Source organism: Amphiura filiformis, chromosome 6 (genome assembly GCF_039555335.1).
Source record: "Amphiura filiformis chromosome 6, Afil_fr2py, whole genome shotgun sequence".
NCBI classification, from domain to species: Eukaryota; Metazoa; Echinodermata; class Ophiuroidea; order Amphilepidida; family Amphiuridae; genus Amphiura; species Amphiura filiformis.
This window is the reverse complement of record NC_092633.1, coordinates 60,934,593-60,953,569: the sequence shown is the minus strand read 5'-3', so window position 1 is coordinate 60,953,569 and position 18,977 is coordinate 60,934,593. Positions and strand designations below refer to the sequence as shown.

Below are 18,977 nucleotides of genomic sequence, written 5' to 3'. Positions count from 1 at the left end.
TTCATGTTTCCCGTTATAAACCTAGGATCTTGTATTTTGTGTGTGCTCTTTTTTTTTGTATCTTTAACTTATTTACAACAACTTAATGTTTTATAATGAGTTTTTAAGTAAATGTACAAATTAAGAATCAGCTGTAAACAAATTGAAGAACACACACAAAACACATGTTGAGACAATGTACACAGATTTAACATATATTTGGGTGCAAATATTAGTAAAAATACTAATTCTTGCCAGTTTTGAGCCAAAGAATTTAAAAAAAGAGTGTTGACTCCACCATCTTTGCATTACGCTCATGGAAGACAAAATAGTGTACCTCCAGATTTTTGGATAAATTTGGATTTAAAATATGTGCATGTTTGCTTTCTAAATGTAATGCATTGTGCCGTTAACTTGCCATAAGTGCTACATACACAAAGCTTTGCAACACTCTCAAAGCTAAAGATGTAAATCATCATTCAATATTGGGTGTTTCTCAATAAATGCAGGCGGTACACTATTTTGATCTTGATGCTTGACAATTTATGGCAGATTAGCGTTTCGCACCGGGATGTATCCAGAGTACGGAATCTTTAAGCCTAATCTCTTTGATAAAGCTTATTTTAATTTCGCTAGTCCTTAATTTTGCTAATTGCCAATGACCACCATTTTCATGGGTATTTAATTTTGCTAATCTAGCAACTCATGTTTACAACTCAATGTAAAATTGTTAAATTTGTGGGTATATAATTTAGCAAATTAAGTGCTTTTACAGTATTTGATTTAAATTGCCACTTACCTGATGTACTGTACCATCAATCTCTACTGGAACAATAAAATCAGGATTGCTAATGGGCTGTAGTAAGAAGACATAAATAAAACAAAATAGAGCATGAATGTGATGCTGAAACGACATATAGTATGCTTAGAAATCAGTTATACAGGTGTATTTATAGCGCTTTTGTTAAAGGAATCATTCACAGGACTAAATAAGTCCACTATAATTGGCTCATCATGTAGTACAAATCTATGCAGAAATGTCATGATAAATACTGAACAATATATCATATAAACTGAGCTCAAAAAGAAACTTATAATTTTTTACAACTTGTGAATCACAAGGTCATATCTTAAAATACTGTCAATCAAAATGAACCAACATTACACACAGGATTACCTTAATACTCTACTCAAAACACATGTCAGTAACCAAGCAGTTGTCCAACTGACACAACAGCAAAATGCACTGTCATGGGACAGCTTCCTGGACTTCCTTCACTTTCACAGCCCAACATTTGGCACCCAGGACAACAAATCTGTGAGAATGCACACAAGATCCTTGCGCAGATGATAAAACGGTGCTGCTTTCTGCTTTGCATACACTTTTTTCATGAAACAGGGCTGGGCTGTGAATGTGGTCCAGGAAGCTGTCCCATGTCAGTGTATTTTGCTGTTGTGTCAGTTGGATAACTGCTTGGTTACTGACATGTGTTATGAGTAGAGTATTGAAGTAAATCTGTGTGTAATTTTGGTTCAATTTGATGGACAGGATTTCAAGATATGACCTTGTGAAAAATTATAAGTTTCTTTTTGAGCTCAGTTTAGATGGCAATAAATGACTTCAATGATAATTATTTCTATTGAGAGACACCAAAATCAGTAGGAATAGTGCCATGTATGCTCTAAATAGGGGTGTTGGTTTTTTTTTTTGGGGGAGGCAAAAAAACAAACTACTGGAACTCAAAATTGTGTATTATCAGGGGGAGATTTGGGATGCTATGTAGACTCCCAACTTTTATTTTAGGGGCCAAAAATGAACTATTGTAGTTCTAATTTTTTATTGGAGTTCTCTTTTAAAATAATTTGAAAAAGGAAAGCGGGCACACAATTTGAAAAGAGCACATAAAATTATAACAGAACTTTCCATACTTTACTCGGGCTAGGGAGGTGTCACATCAACCTCCTTTACAGGGAGGGAGGGAGAAATTCATTTCCTGGTTAAGGTAACATGATGTACATGAACCCCTAACTCACGTCACATGATGCTTAATGTTATGATAACATAAACAGTGTTCATATCACATGTCCCTTTCAGTGTCACTATACATGTATATACACAAATCATTTACGCAGTGCAGTATATCATTCACGCAGTGCAGTATGAATATGTGCCTAACAATCTGTATGCAATTATGTGATAATGTTACATATAATGGTACATCTTATCCCAGTCATTACTATGCCGGGGGGGGGGGGCACTCCAACTTTGGAGGTGACGCGTGTAGGGCTGTTGTGTATTATCAGGGGGAGATTTGGATGCTATGTTCCAATATACGTCTAGCCCTCTTCTTTTGTTCCATTATCTATTGTATTTCTTTTGTTCAAAGTCTGGTCAACTGTCGATTATATCAAGTAATGTGGACAGGTCAAGATAATCTGGACAGGTCAAGATAATCTTGGTCAGGTCAAGATAATCTATCTTGGTCAGGTCAAGATAATCTTGGTCAGGTCAAGATAATCTTGGTCAGGTCAATAAATTTTGAACAAGAGAAGTACATGTTCACATTTAGAAACACTGGCCACATTATTTGACTTTTGGACATTTCAACAAACTTAAAATGCATCAAAGTTTAATATATTTTACACGATCAGCATAAATTATTATGCAAGTTAGATTTAAATGAAGATGGTAAACAATACTTGTGTGTATTGAATGACACCAAGAACACCTTTATTGAATAATGCAAATTAGTTTGTATTATGTCTTAAAGCCTGTATAATTAGGGCGAGGATGTCAATCTACCTTTGTCCCCCCCCCCCTCTCCCAACTAAACCCCGATTCCGACAAAGTAGGTAACAAAACAAAAGCCACGAGGTCTTACAAATTAAGTTCAACCAAGGATATTTTGCACCTAAATGCAGTACATTACAGGCCACAAGACTAGATGTAGAAAAACTACAACAATCTGCGGCCTAACCCCAACCAAAAAAGGTCGAGGAAGGTACCCAGGAATATGCGTTGATTTGGTTCAGGACATTTGTTCTATAAGTATATTAAAGATAAATATAAATTCTATGGTGTTAAATGAGTTACCGCCATGTCTAGGTAAAACACACCCACTTTGACCTTTGAACTATTTACATATTCATTATTAATATTACGAATATGTATAATCGAGTGGGACATGACCACAAAGTGAATTGAATAGAATCTCCGGTTAAAATCAATGTTGTATTGATTTGATTAAATCACTTTCAATTGACTCTAGATAAGAAGCTATAAGACTCAGAGACTCAAACGCAGGACACACGGAAAGAATATTACACTGTCTCGGTGTGTTTTTATTTTTGAAAACCCTAAACTTACACAAGATAATCATATCAGCTTTTCCAGTTTGTCTTTTGGAATATGAATAAACCATAACAACATATTCGTTTATTTTGGCTCACCGTATATGTAAGATAACGGTTCAAAACAGACCATTACCATAGATAATCGGTGTCTTGTTGAGGTATGGTTAGCATGTTGAGTAGGCTCGGAAGGCTCTTCGGGTCTCGCCTTCGAGCGACTAACATGCTCACCATACCTCAACAAGACACCGATTATCTATGGTAATGGTCTGTTTCTCACCCTTTATCTACTACGTAGTTTATTGGAGTTCTCTTTACGCAGTGCAGTATATCATTTACGCAGTGCAGTATGAATATGTGCCTGACAATTGGTATGCAATTATGTGATAATGTTACATACAATGGTACCTCTTATCCCAGTTATTACTATGCTACCGTTTATTATTTCCCACATGGTAAAAACAAATTCCATATGTATGCATTGCTTGGTTTTGAAGGGTTGTTGATTGACTTCACTATGAAGATGCCGAAATCATTGATTTAACCTACATTAAACTGGGTCAAATTCGGAGTAAATCAACATGGTATCCCAAGAATTAAAGCAACAAGTTCTTATATTTAGCTCAAAAATGAATAAAAAACAATTACACAATTCCTTAGGTGATCGATATTATGAAATTCAAGCATTTTAAGGGGGTACATGTACTACACCCCTGGCCAATTGTGTGCCTATTTTTGCAATTTTCTCAAAAATTATAGCGCATTGGTGGCAAGTAAGATATATGTATATTATAGGGGCAAGGACTACAACTACTGACCTGAAATTTCAGGAACTCAAGGCAAGTAGTTATTGATTTATTGATCAAATATTGGTTTTCTCTCATTTTCCAGTGCAGTAGTTGTACATTTGTAGTCCTTGCCCCTATAATATACATATCTTACTTGTCATCAATGCTCTATAATTTTTGAAAAAAATGCAAAAATAGGCACAAAATTGGGCAGGGGTGTAGTACCCCCTTAAACAATTAAACAATTTAAATAGCCTACCGAGCTACAAAATATTAACAAAATTAACATCTATGGCTGATACTCATTTATCAAACGCCATGTATTGTTACCCTAGTCAATCTTATTTATAATTTATTTATTTATTTGTTTTCCCTCATTTTCATGTACTATTTGCAATATCTATAATATTTTTCGCACTGGTCACTGGTCTGCAAAAGTCAATACAAATTATCCATAAGATATAACAATGTGCCTCAAGTTTCAGTATCCTTCATACTGATCAAAAATTATTTCTTGATATTTCACAAAATGTAAACATGTATGCACATTTTCCAGGTGAAAATGAATGAACATTTTGTATTTTAGTGCATTTCTTTTTTTTCCCTTCATGTTTTTAACGATGTTTTTTGAAAATAATAATAATAACACACAGCACGTAGGGCTTTTGGCCTTTAGGGCTCATATTGAAATTCCCTTACACAGGAAGTTGTGCGCCATCCTGCAGCTTTCCTGTGCTAGCCTTCTTTTGTTAAAATCCTGGGCAGGGTGTATCACTGATGCATATAATCCATCCGTTTTATGACCGAGCTTTCCTGAGGCACGCACTTAGCGAGGGGAATCCTGCCTTCTTTCTGTGTGAAAACGTGGTAGGGTATTTCAATATGAGCCCTAAGGAAGCTGAAACAAAACCTTTTTTGGGGTCTGATGATACCCATGCCCAGGAAACATCCAAGCCTGTATTTCCCTGAAAGGTAAGTCAAATTTCCCATAAAATCTCATTGATTTCTTTATCTAGGGAAGCAAACTTTCCTCAGGAAGAGGCTTCTTTGATTCCCCAATGGTGTTTCCTGACCTGATGGCACCTGTTTCCAAAATTGACAAGTCAACAACATTATTTTCCTTTCAATTAAATCATCTTTGTGAAAGAAGGAATACCATTTTTAAGTCCTACAACTGGGTCTAGAATCTGAAAATATTTTGATATCATTCACCCAATAAGAGATCTACATGTAGTCGAGAGATAATCATTTTCCCCTGTGTGTTCATAGAAAATTGTTCAAATTCTTGCTGTGATTTCACACCATGATATTTACAATATTCTTTACCATTAATAAAATATGTACCAGTACACATTACATGTAGTTCTCAGTCACAAAATCAGAGCCAACGCAAATCTCATTTTATATCACCAGGCACCTTTTAAAATGTCAAACAGTAATTCACAGCCATCTGATGAATGGCGAACATTAGCAACCAATCATACCAGGGTCAAAGGTCAGTGATACGACACACAACATTGGCAACATGATGACATCATTGTGAATGCTGGGATGTGGAAAATGTAATATCTCATCATGTTTCTGGCGTATTGTGTAATGGAAATTTCAGTGCAATTCATTTTTCATGTGTTGCCAATTTTGGACTTGTTTTAAGTTTGCAATAGCTACTCCACAAAAGGAATACATATTTGCTTGTTTTTATTTTCGTGGTACATTATGTTTGACATGCAAAAAGTGCAAAAATGTCCACTCATATACTTTTACAGAATGTTATTAGTTGTCTACACAAGCCGACCTTAAATTCAAGATGGAAACCAAAAGATCCGACTCAAGATTACAAAACGCCAAAATTATGTACAATGTTACACCAAGTTTAAAACCAGAACTGTCAAAAAATATCAAAAGCAGGGGCCAGCAATGGGCCATTTGCCTCCTGTGAAGTCCCAAAAAGGCCCCTGGTTCTTACGTAAATCCCTGTGTCCCCAGGCCACCTATTTTGTTCAAACAGAACCAAACTACTCAAACCGGTTTTATAACATGTTCTACATTTGTATGCCCCTCCTCACTGTCTTGGCTAAACATTTGAACTTCATCACAATGAGCAAGATTTTCACCATCACACATGTAGGCCTATAATACTGGCTAAATGGACTTGTAAAAAGTTGTATAGTCACAAGTCACAACCAACAAAAATATAAATCCAGCAAATAAATCTAAAATTGTGTAAATGTACGTATCTGTCTGCATTTATATAGGCCCTACATTTAGAATGTTATTGCCGAGTTCACTGGCCTCTTATGAAATGTACCGCGGTAACATACTACAGGACTTAATACAGACTAAAATAATACTAGAAAGAGTTCATTATAACATGAGTGGAACAAGGTATGTAACTGATGAAGACATTGTAAAAATTGCTACATCGCCTATTTTCAGTATATTGTCAAGAAAGAAAAGTCTTCTGAAATCTATGTCCAATCTTATACCACACTATTTATCCAGATTATAATATGATGTCCAAACAAAATTAAATTCACAGACATCACATTGTAAATATGTGTCCATGACATCTGACATTTATACAATGGTGTGATGACGTTAGATCAGGTAGGAAGTTTAGCTTTAGCGTTCCCTTCCATATGTACAAGTATACTACCTACATGTAGCAGTCAGGCTGCTTCCAAAAGATCTTGGCAAGGGAGCCAAATGCAAGTTCAACCTACACCATGAGGAATGTCACCTTCTATATAACACATGTTATGGTAATGACACTGAAATAGTTCAGGTAATCTCAAAAAGAACTATCTCTGCTATACAGGGGAAAGAAGAATTACGCATTATAAGAATTATCTCTGCTAATTCAATCACATCAGTGGCCAATTATTCAATAGGATTTGAGTAAAGATGATTTGAACACATTACCCATTCCATCCTTTATCTGTGCACTTTGCAAAACCAGGTCAATGTCATGTAGGCCTACATGTATGTACTGCTTAGAACCCCGGTTCTGTGTGGTAGAATTTTGAATTTCAAGCTAGGAAAAGATGCCCATAATGGGCTAAAATTTCAGAAAATAGATGCGCACCCCCTAAAGAGGAAGTAGGATTTCTGAACTTTTGGTCCAGTCGTGATTGTTGGAAATCCAGACTTTTCAAGTGTCCAAAGGCAACAAAATCTACCAGAAAAATTGGAAATCCTCATTTTGCATTTTCAAGCTTTTTTTCGAATAACATTGGCAACTGGAAACAGTCATTTTCACAAAGCTAACTTGGAAATCCAGACATTTCTTTGATTGAAAAGTTACACCTCTATATGGGGTATGCAGTTATTTTCTGGAATACCTGTACCCCAAAAATAATTGTGCTTTTGCCTTTAATCTAATAGCCATTTAGTTAATATTCATAAATACTAATGGACAATTGGACATTGTTTGGTGTAAAACTTGTCAATTCTTTGCTTAATTTCATATTAATCATGGTGCATTGTGGACAGGTGTCTATTCTTCCTCTGGGTCAAGTTCAAGGACAAACATATTGTCAATATTCAAATTTAAATCCCTCTAAATGCTCAATAAAATTATGTAGGACAGTTTCATGTCAACCGGACATATCTGGGACCTACATAATAGATGTGTGCACTTTTGTATAGCATTTAAAACAGACAAATCTGTATTTACCAGCATTTTAGCAAAGTATCATGAATTGCTTAGTGTACAAAAGCAATTTTGTGAATTAATATTGCCAAATAAACCAAAGCAGGCAATTTTGAAAATTGATTTTAAACATCATCAACTTGCCCTATAAAGGTGGTAAACTAAAAGAGATTCCTCAGGAAATCAGAAATCATGTTTAAAGAAAGTACCTACTATTTCTGAAATCCTTCCATCCCATGGCCCACGGGGCTATGCAATTATTCAAATTCTCAAAACAAATTGCTCACTCACTCAATTACAATGTGCTAAAAAATCTTTCCACCCCATTTGATGTGCAATATTTTTGGGAATTTGGGAACCCAATTTATACAGGCTGTGTCAAAATGTTTGGTACCCAGCGTTTTTGATGGTTATTGAAAAGCCTGCTTCTTCAATGTGCAACATTGGATCCTCTTGAAATGACCATGAATGATTGATAGATTTATGACCTTTCGTAACATCATCTATAAATAAGGTAGCTCCTACATTGCATTTTGTTGTGGTAGTCTTGTCCATAATAACTAGAAACTGATGGATATCAATCATTTTGATATACCTTGTATCCTGAAATTGTCCAACCATGGTGCTATCTTTGATTGTAGCATACCTTTTTGCTATCATTTGCACTCTGAAAACTGAAAATGTATTAGTAATATATATAAAAAGGTGATCTAAATGTTATATTTTCAAGCTTCTTATGCCTACAATGACAGATGATAGAGAACGTAAATATTTCAAAATGGACATTTCTTTGATCACCTCTATGGAAACATATCGTTGTGCCCCAAATACATGAATTAACCCACATACATCATCAGACGCCAATAAACAAAGCTAATATGGAGATGAAAACAAAAAGCGCAATCAATTCATACAGGCAGCATAACGCGCGTCACATTGTTATGGCGCAAAGGAAAACAAATTACAATGACACAATTAACTACCAATTTCCTTTAATTCAATTTCTAATAAAACCTGTTCGATAATGAGCCACCACTAATTGCATCTGGTGTAGTGAATAAGTCAATATGTCAGGCATTATTACTGACCTGATGCTTTATTATCTACCAGTGTCTAAACATATTATCTTATATAACATGTTGCAGAATTAATAACAAATATTAATTGTGCTAATATTAATCCATACATCAAGTCACTAGTTTAGTGCAGACTTTTGCATTATTCGTGCTGAAGTATAAACTCAGCTCTTTTAATTTCTATGAATGATGAAATTATATCCAGAGTTACTCTGCAAGTACATTTTGTTTCATAAACCATAGATTGGTGAACTGAGGCCTCTGAAGCTTGTGATGTGTAAGTCCAGAGCAACAGGTTTATTGATCTCAAATGGTAATGTAAAAGTAGTAATTTTTATGTGTGTAATTTTTTGCACTTTGTTACTTTGCCAAATTTAAACTATACTTCGCTTGTTTTTAAATTCACAATTTTGAGTTTTCATACAATGTAGACAGATGCATAAAAGAACATTTTGTGTTTTTATTTTTGCGATAGCTCTTTGACTGTGCGGCAAAAGTAATTCTCCATGAAAATGTCCACTTTTGCAGAATGAAAAGTAGTGTCGAGAAAGCTACGAGACTAGTGGGATGTCCACACTCTGTACATGCTAGCTGATTAAATTGGAGTGTTCACTAAAATGGGAGGAGTCATTGATATGTACCATGCCCAATTGCTTATCAACTTACCTCTCCCTGTACAGACACACTCCCCATCCCTACCACACACATCACAAAATGGATCTTGACAATCAACCACATCAAACTTGCAGTTTTTGTTGTACCATTAAACCCCATCCCATAGGCCAGGGGTTCTCAATTAATTTGTTTCAAGGGCCAAATTGTGTTGAACAATAATGCTGAAGGGCCAAAACAAATCAATAGAGTGGAGCGTCTTAGCGGGTGGGGTGCAGGGGCCCGCCATAGGGCCCCTTGTGGGGGTCCAGGGGGCTCCTGGAAGCTGATAGGTTTAACCTATTTTAACACAAATTTTGCATGAAAAAACATAGGTACAAGAACAAAGTCATTTTGTTCAATCAAGGTAATTTTCGTTTTATACAGCATGCAGCAGAACCGTTCATTTTAATTTATGAGGCAAATTGGGCCAATCCGTATCGTGTACTATACATGATCGTATAATGCAAGCAATTCATCAATTCAACAGAGGAGTAACATTTTTCAGTATCATTTTCATTCTTTTTCTGTGACATTTTTGATTTTTCCCCAATATTTTTGATTTTTAAATTATTTTTTAAATCAGTGCCCGGCGGCGGGCCGGATTTGGCCCGCGGGCCTCCCTTTGAGAAGGCCTGCCATAGGCCCATTTTTATCGTAGACCGTTAACAAATCCCTTAACCATGCTAAAACAGTGTATTGGTTCCCTATGCATGCGTGTCATGTCACTTGTACGCTGACGCGATACATCTAGTTACCACACGTTTCGTCTACATTTTTCATAACAAAAAACACATTTTTGAAGCCAATTCTTTATATCGATTTCAACCAAATAATACACTCTCTGTGTAATCATCAATCTTCCATGTGAATTTTGCCATGTTTAGATAAAACCCTGACAGAGCCTTTCAATGCATACACACCCCCACCCCCACACATACAACATTAGTCTATTTATAGTAAGATGTTATTCAGAGATGTGCAACTGCGGATGCATTACAGCATCCACGGCTTTAAACATCCACCTAATTCAATACTTAATGCTTGTTGGCACAGTCATCTAAACAAACACAGCCTGATAAAATGCTATATTAAATCTTTCTCTAAATGTCTTCCATGAAAGGAAAATATATCTGTGTGCACACACACGAGTACATTGTTTCTTCATAATAGAATTGTCCGTGGTTACATGCACTATCTACTTAGAATACTGTCCTTATACGTGATCACTCATCGTTTAATGAAACTAGAAACAGCCTGCATAATAGTAATTACATGCATGTTAATATCGGATAAGCATTAGGCTGTGAAATGTGACCCACTGTCATAACAAGAAATTATGTGAATTCCTAGGTAGCGTTTTGAATACAGTACGGTAAATAAGTGTGCATTCACCTATTAAAAGCTCTATAATTTAGATATTATAATTATTTAAATGCCTTGATCAAAATTCTGCTAGGATTAAATCATCTGACCACGGAATGAATGAATCAATGAAGAATCAGACAAAAATATATCCATAATATAACAAATCTATGTGTATCTTAGGCTCTGGAAGATTTTACAAATGGGGGGAAGGGATCAATATGAGGCAGAAATCATTGGGGATAGGCTCCCTGAGATAAGTACTGTGCATTGTCATAAGGATGATGTTAAAGACAATCTAGTAATTGTGCCTAAATTTAGTAAATTATTATTTTCACACCAATATCTTTATTTTAACAATCATGAAGCAATTCAGGACCAATTAGGCCAAAAAAAAAAAAAGGTTTGTCTCAAAGCTCACGAGAAATTTAGAAACAAATGCGAAATGCGATTTTGTATTTTTTATTCCAGACTTTTTTCATGGTATTTTGAGAAAAAGTCTGATTTTCGCCGATTTTTTCTGGAAAAACTATAAAAAAAATTTCCGCATTTCTTTTTTGTCAAATCGTGCGATTTTACAAACGCTAGCATAAAGCTTTGAGACAAACCTTTTTTTTTTTGGCCTTACTGAAAATCATATAACAATGGCAGTTAATAAAATATATTGTTGTGATCTAATGATTCTGTTATTTGATAGCAGTTTGTCTTTCAAATCAACAAGATTATGTGCGACCCATATATGATATTGTGTTTCATAGGTCAAATTATCTGCAATGTTTCCATTGTAGTTACCTAATCTTTCTAGTTGGTGTACATTCCAGCAGTATTTTATTTACCACAACCAGGCAAAAGAACATAGGGAAAATTACCTAAGCATGAGGCACTTTCCGCTTCATCAAATACACATGTAATTTTGTATGCAGCCAAAAAACAACTGCCATTGCATGATACTGAAATCGGATTTGTTACTTTGTACCATATAAATCAAAAATATGTTTGTTTGATGTCATTTATACTTGGAGAATATTGACTTATGGTAGACCTGTTTATAAGAAAATTACAATGAGGCCAAAAATAACTAGTCATGCGAAAATTGACTGAATGAAGAAGAAAGGCACAGCATTTAATTCAAGATCAACATGCATGGAAGTGCATGTGTGTGTATAGATTTATTGATATTGTTGATTAAAATGCTCATTCAGCAAGACGGGTAGCCAGCACATTGCCAGTGTATATGTATTTAATAATATCCTTGCAAATAACAAATAAAATTACATATTTTTGTTAAACTAGACATAATGGCAAAATATGAATTTCATAAAATTTGCTACCTGAGAACAGTGTGGAAGTGAAGCATGCAAAATATACAGATTTTTAAATCCAAAAAATGATCAAGCTTCATATCAGGTATAGTAGGCCTAATTCATTAATTTTGTTTATCCGAATCAAAGGATATCATTTGGATGGAAAAATTGAGTTTTGCACCTACAATAATATGTTATTAAACAAAAAACATAACAAAATGAGGAGCAGTATCAGTTTGTTTGAGATTTTGGTCAGATTGGTGTCTTATGTGTTGGGGGGGGGCACTGAAGGAGGGCACCCGGCAGGGGTATTATGTGGGGTGCTGTCAGGTTAAGGATAGTGAATACTAGTAAGAGGGTGGGGTGCTTGTCTCATGGGTGTAGCCTGGCCTCCAAAAACTGTGGGAACGGCGTTCCCAGAAAGTACTTGAGGTCGCAGAATTTTTTATTTTTTTTTAATTTCAAAGTTTTCGGCGACTTTGGAGAACCACTGGACCTATTATGAAATTTCAGGATCATTCACAGTTAATTTGAAAAAAATCAGAAAAAATTACGAAAAAATTACAGTTTGTTATCCTTAATATGCAAACCATTAACTTGTGTTTACCTCTTCATCTATCACATATTATAGATGCATTGGTTTTCCATGCATTTATAATATGTGATAGATGAAGAGGTAAACACAAGTTAATGGTTTGCATATTAAGGATAACAAACTGTAATTTTTTCCCAATTTTGTTTTCAAATTAAATGTGAATAATCCTACCCCTTCAGAATAGGTCCAGTGGTTCTTCAAAGTAGCAGAAAAAATTTGTTTTTTGAATTTTTTTTACCAACATCCGATACTGATATCGAAAATATTGGGTCGATACGATATCTGATCCAATAATCGGTTGAGCCCTAGATGTGATTATATCAAATTATCAATCATATAATAATATATGTACTATGACTTACGACAAAAAACTGACATTGTTGGAAATTTGTGAGTTTTGACAGTAATACTTTGAAATTTTAAGTTGTGTTTTTTTGTGAAAAAGGGTTCCAAAATAAGGCTCAGATTGCATGAGAGAGCATCTAAACCTGAGAGCTTCCAGGGCCCTTAAGCGGGCCCTGGACCCTGGCCGTTATGACTTCGCAATTGTGATGTCCACTACGCGCACATAGGCCTATTCCAGTTATTTCACAAATGTAGCAATTGCCAAAAAGACAGGGCACAGGCATAAGCACAGGAAGGTGCGTAAATTGGGACTGGGAGGCATTATTGGGAGGCATTATGTAGGCTTAGAGAGAAAACACAATCTCGTATTAGTTGCTGAAAATCTATTTATGTGCCGCATGTTTGCAGAATTCATCAACCTTTACAACAGAATAAGCTCAAGATTGACCTGATTTTCCAGCCAGAATTTACAAAAACAGTCCATTTTCTGGCACATCCAAGCAACAACAACACTAGTAATATTCTTTATTTACTACTCAAACCATTCATATATATATTAACCTGAAAATATTTGTATTTTTGGTCAGTCCGGTTGGCTATTTTTTTGGTTATTGAGTCCGTAGACTATAATAGAGGGTAGTATTTTTATCGATTAATTAATTAATTTTTTGCTAATTTGGGGACATCAATCTTGCTTTTTCTTCCATTTTGCAGTTGCAATCAAAATTTTTTGATCAAAAAATTGTGTTTTTCTCTAGGCCTAGTGTTATGCCGAGGGCAGGGTTGCTGGTTATCAGCTGTGGCATGGGTGGGTTACCAGCAGCCTAATATGCCTCCCCCTTCTGTTTATATAACTTGGTTGTATTCACTTTCATTTTTATTTGAAACTTAAACAACAAATATAAGCTAAAAATTAAATCTTGGCAAATGATAAAATTTCAGTTTTAACTAGCTTAGCTATCCATTACTTTATTGTGATTTTGGCACTTTGAACAAAACAAAACCCTGGACTTGGCTTATATGTTATTCCTGGATATATCTAGCCAAACTATTAAACAGCATTTGAAAGAACGCTCTCAGATCGCATAACAGTTTGCAATAGGTTCAGATAGTATTGGCTCTTGTCCACATACTGATATTTCTATTTTGAGCACTGCAGTCATGGTGAACTTGTCTTCATGGGGTTTTGGATAAACAGTCTATCTAACGTAACTTTGCTGTGGTGCCTGGATGTAAAGCGGCTAACAGAAAATGATTTCAATCAATGATGGTATGTGTGCTACATGTACTACCTGTATGTATTAAGAATTTATTAGGAATATGTAATTTAAAATAAGATATTCAACTATTGTAGGGGTGTGTGGGTGGGGTGCCTTTTTACACAACATTAAAACATTGACACCTGGATACTCCAATAACCATGAACATACTCCCAACTGCTGGTTGGATTTTATTAACTTTAAGCGAGTCCAAAGTTTGGCAGAGAGTATATGTACAAGGTTTAAGTCCTCGTTGCCAGTCTTTACAAACTTACATACATATTTGTAGGTGTGAGGGAAATGCCTTGTAAAGATCTGCAAACATGGACATTGATCTAATTACTGACCAAAATGGGGACACACATGCTACCAAGGACGTCCAGACGTCCACGGTTGTTGGAATCATGTCCATGTTTGTTAAGGTACAAGGAATCCCCCTTGGAATGTAGAAGGTTTGCTGTGTTCGGTAGGTGTCCTCGGTTTTTGGTCCATGGGTATGTGTGGTAAGCAAGAATGGGGAGGGAGAGAGAAAAGAGAACCAGGGGAGAGAGGACAGGAGAGACACAGGAAAGTGTAAGAGACAAAGAGTGAATGTGCGAGGGGGAGACAGGGGGAAGGGATGCAATACTCTCCTGCTCATCATTTGCATTTAATATCAGGGATGCAATTTTGTTGATGCTTAGGAGAATCAATTTCGATTAGCATCACAGAATTACCCACATTTTATGTACACTAAAATTTTTTACATTAGGCGACGAAAAAAAAAAAGCCTGTTCTACGGGCCCGCCCGACCGACCCAGATTTTGAAAAAAATTGAGAAAAATTTTTTTCCTGTACAAATGAATGCCGACCCAAATTTCGGAAATTTCGACCGACCCTACGTGAAAGGTCCGTCCGCCCGTAGAACAGGGTTTCTTTTTTTCGTCGCCTTATGAACCAATTTAGGAGAATCATCGCTAGAATCGATTATCTGATTCTGGCCAAAATTGCATCCCTGCAATATCTTCATTGTTCGATATGTTCCCAATAGGTTTTAATACTAAGCATCTCTTTCCTCTCTTTAAATACAGGATGTAGTAAACATGACAAGACAATAATAACCTAATCCAATCACGACAACATGATGGGCTGGCTCAGATGTCACCGTTTATGATAATGGCGGAATAAAAGAGGAAATGTTTCTATCTGGATCACTCCCTTATGGCTTTTAAAGACACAACCTGATCTGATAATAGTGATATGCTCACTCAACGTGCAGAAATTGTGGTTATTTATAAAGAAATATTCAGTTAAGCTGTTTATGCACCTGGTTTTGTAGTTAAACTAAATTGGTCAACATCTCTACTACAGACTAGCATTTGCTATATTCTTTTACTTCAGCAAAATTGCTTTCGTAATTTCCGTTTCAAATGATATGTCAGACTTATAAACAAGCCAAGTAATAAAGTGGCCCATTTTATTTCCAATATAAATCTATAAATCAAAATTTAAACTACTGGAGAAAATTACCTAGAATTAATACAACCAAAATACGAACTTGTAATGTTATTGTTTTGATAGTTTGTGACTTTCTATCATTGACTTACCTTAAATGAACTATGTACAAGGGTTTCATCAAGATCTATAACTATACAGCTTTTATTTACGTCTTCCTGCCGAACCTGAGGTAACAGGTATCTGTTGGGGCCCTGAAATGGGAGCAACAAACAGTAACATGTTAATACTCATGAAAAGATGTCGGCTCTCTCTTAATTCAATATTGCAATGTGTGCTTGTTTGGCACAGGTACTACATTCTTAAAAAGCTTGTGAAACTATGAAAAACACATTTTGTGAAAAGTATTCAAATAGTTGTGAAAAGAAATATCTTGTGCTACATGTATTGAACACTCCCTGTGCACAAACCATAAATGGGAAAATTCCCTTCCCTGCGCATCCAAGATGGCCACTGCTGCCATGGCATTAGCGGCCATCTTGGATGTGCAGTAAAGGAGAATTAAAAAACTGTTTATCATAAATAATCCTTTTAAAATTTGACAGCATATTTTCCCTCACTCGCACCACTTCCAAAATGGCTGCCATTGGTTTTTTCCATCGACATATTTATGCACCATGAACAAGGAGTGGGAGTGGTGCATTTATGCACAGTGTGCAAAGAAGTGTTTTTTAAATTGATGTGCTAATTGGACCCTGTTCACATTAGAAAATTTCGTCATTCGACGAAGATAAGTTAATCTTGATTAACTAATTAAGCATGCGTACACATCTGAACGAAGATCGAACGAAGACATTGCACTGTACACATTTCATGAAAATTAACGAAGCTTGAAAAGCTAGTAACGCCCGGCTATTATTTAAGCCGGTGAGGGTCACTTGTCACATGATCACTTTCCTTTGTCGAACGGAGCGAGCGTACACATTACAAAATTAGCTTCGTCAAAACAACCTTTTTAGCTTAGAAAATTTTCTAATGTGAACAGGGTGTTGGATAACTTGAGCCATACGAAACAGGGGGCCCCCGACTCCCAATTTTAGAGTACACATCACAGAAATAGAAAAGAGGAATCCAGACTGCCACCACCTGTACTGGTGGCATCAGGTAGGGGATTAATTGAGGGTATTCAGATCCTTACAGAGAGCCCACGAATTATGCATCAAATCAATATGACAAAATTAATGCTTCTTCAATGCAATCAGTGCTTCAGGTCATGAAGTGTTTCAAATTGCGCTAAATTCCAATTGAAATCCCCTATGGAAGATATACGACCTGAATTTCTCACACAGGGGGTGCAAATTTCAAATGGAGTCACCCATTCAGGTAACCCCATGGATTTGAAATTCACACTCCCTGTGTGGAGGATTGAAGATTAAGATCATCTTTTCCATAGGGAATGTGTAGATTGTCAAGCACAAACAGTGATTAGTTCCAAATTGCACTGCAGGCAAAACTAGAATTTCCCCAATTATTCCCAAGAATAAAGATGGTGCAAGTCCTTATTTTCCTTCTCTATTTCTGTGGTACATGCTCTTAACCTGTGCAAAGTAAAATTCAAATGTAATTTTATTGGAAGAATGCTTCTCTTTACAACTCTTACATCATGATAATTCTAGTTTATTCATTATAGTAAATTTATTTACTGCTCCTGAAGCACAGATCATGAAACAACCTTTTCAACACAAAATTGAATGCTTCGTTTAACTGTGCAACCACTGCACAAATTTAAATAACTTAAATACGGCCTATTTGTTTTATGCCTAAAGAAATCTGGCATTCCACAAATAAATCACCGCAATATTATAAACATTGTTAAAATGGATGTAGCCATAAAAGCCATATCGAAAATGGACTTTGTCCCCTACAGTGAGAGCCATTATATGCCGCCCATTGAGTAAGGTAAATGGGAACAATTTATCTTACTTAGAACCGTGCTCTCCGGCAAAAATACATTAGCAGAGTTGATACACCGACAAAAAGAACATGATCTTCAGATGTCATTTGTTACACGTTTGTATGCTGCACAACCTGTATTTTCACATGCACTACATTTTGTGCATTTTACTATTTTATATACCAACACTCTTGCAATGTACATCATATTCATAATATTGAATGTGGGCATTTTTTAACATTAGGTTTTCAAAATTAACACTGCTTGAATTGACTAAATGCTGTTCTTCAATGTAGGTAGTTGGTGATCCAAGGGTAAATAAAATCAATCAAATAATTGAAATAGTCCTGAGTGGGCATTTTTACTTTCATCAATGAATTTAATTGTTTCACTTTTTTTAATTTAGTAGGCCTACTAATAAACTAAACAAGTCACATCATAATGCAAATCCAGATGCAAACAAGTCTGTCATGCACACTCAATATTTACATGCATATTATGTAATGTATAGTACAAATGTTAGGCTTGTACTGCAGTACTTATTCTCAATCAGAGAAAGTGCAAACATTAATGAATCAAACCAAGAATCATCCATAAATCTATGAGCTCTAGTGGTGATTGATTGATTTCTTTGTACTGGTCTATATGGCAATGAATGAGAGAAATACACGTATGGTAATCAATCTCCATTGAACAAATACCCCATTTACCCAAAATAACATGCCTATTTCAGCCTCAATCATACAAAATAGATTGCAACTACAAAATATAGCAAGTATAATGTGATCAGCTCGTAATCAACAGGAATTGTTAGGCTTTTACCACTAGTCCACTACGCCGAAAAGTAGACCCACAATAAGTTGACATTTACATGTATGATCTATATTGTGCATGTAAAAAGAACATAGACAAAGTATAGGACTTGAATTAATCATTAGTGATGCTTGTTGAGAGATGTCAAGACAATTCTCAAAGTAAAATATATTGATATTAATCCACAATGTTATAAGGCCCGCCGATTACGAGCTGATCAAACTAAATAGATGCATTCTTTTCACATTAAATTCTTAAATTTGTGAGCAATTTTTTAGCATATCGAAATTGCACCGAGTGACATTTTGGCAATGACATCGAGCAGTTGGAACTTATTTAAATGGGGAAGGGTTGATTTCATTCAATATATTCATATTGGGAGCTCTATATACATTCTCACTTCTAATAATG

The 18,977-nt window shown here is 35.5% G+C and overlaps 1 protein-coding gene across 2 annotated transcripts in view; it reads right to left on the bottom strand.

Moving 5' to 3' along the window:
• LOC140155760 (CTD small phosphatase-like protein) overlaps positions 1-18,977 on the bottom strand; it is a 62,730-nt gene that overhangs the window by 14,541 nt on the left and 29,212 nt on the right. For both annotated transcript variants that reach the window (XM_072178718.1, XM_072178719.1), the window contains 2 exons: positions 15,952-16,053; positions 779-835 (listed from right to left, as the gene is read on the bottom strand). In XM_072178718.1, coding sequence (XP_072034819.1) covers positions 779-835; positions 15,952-16,053 — 159 coding nt within the window. The remainder of the gene's footprint in view (positions 1-778; positions 836-15,951; positions 16,054-18,977) is intronic.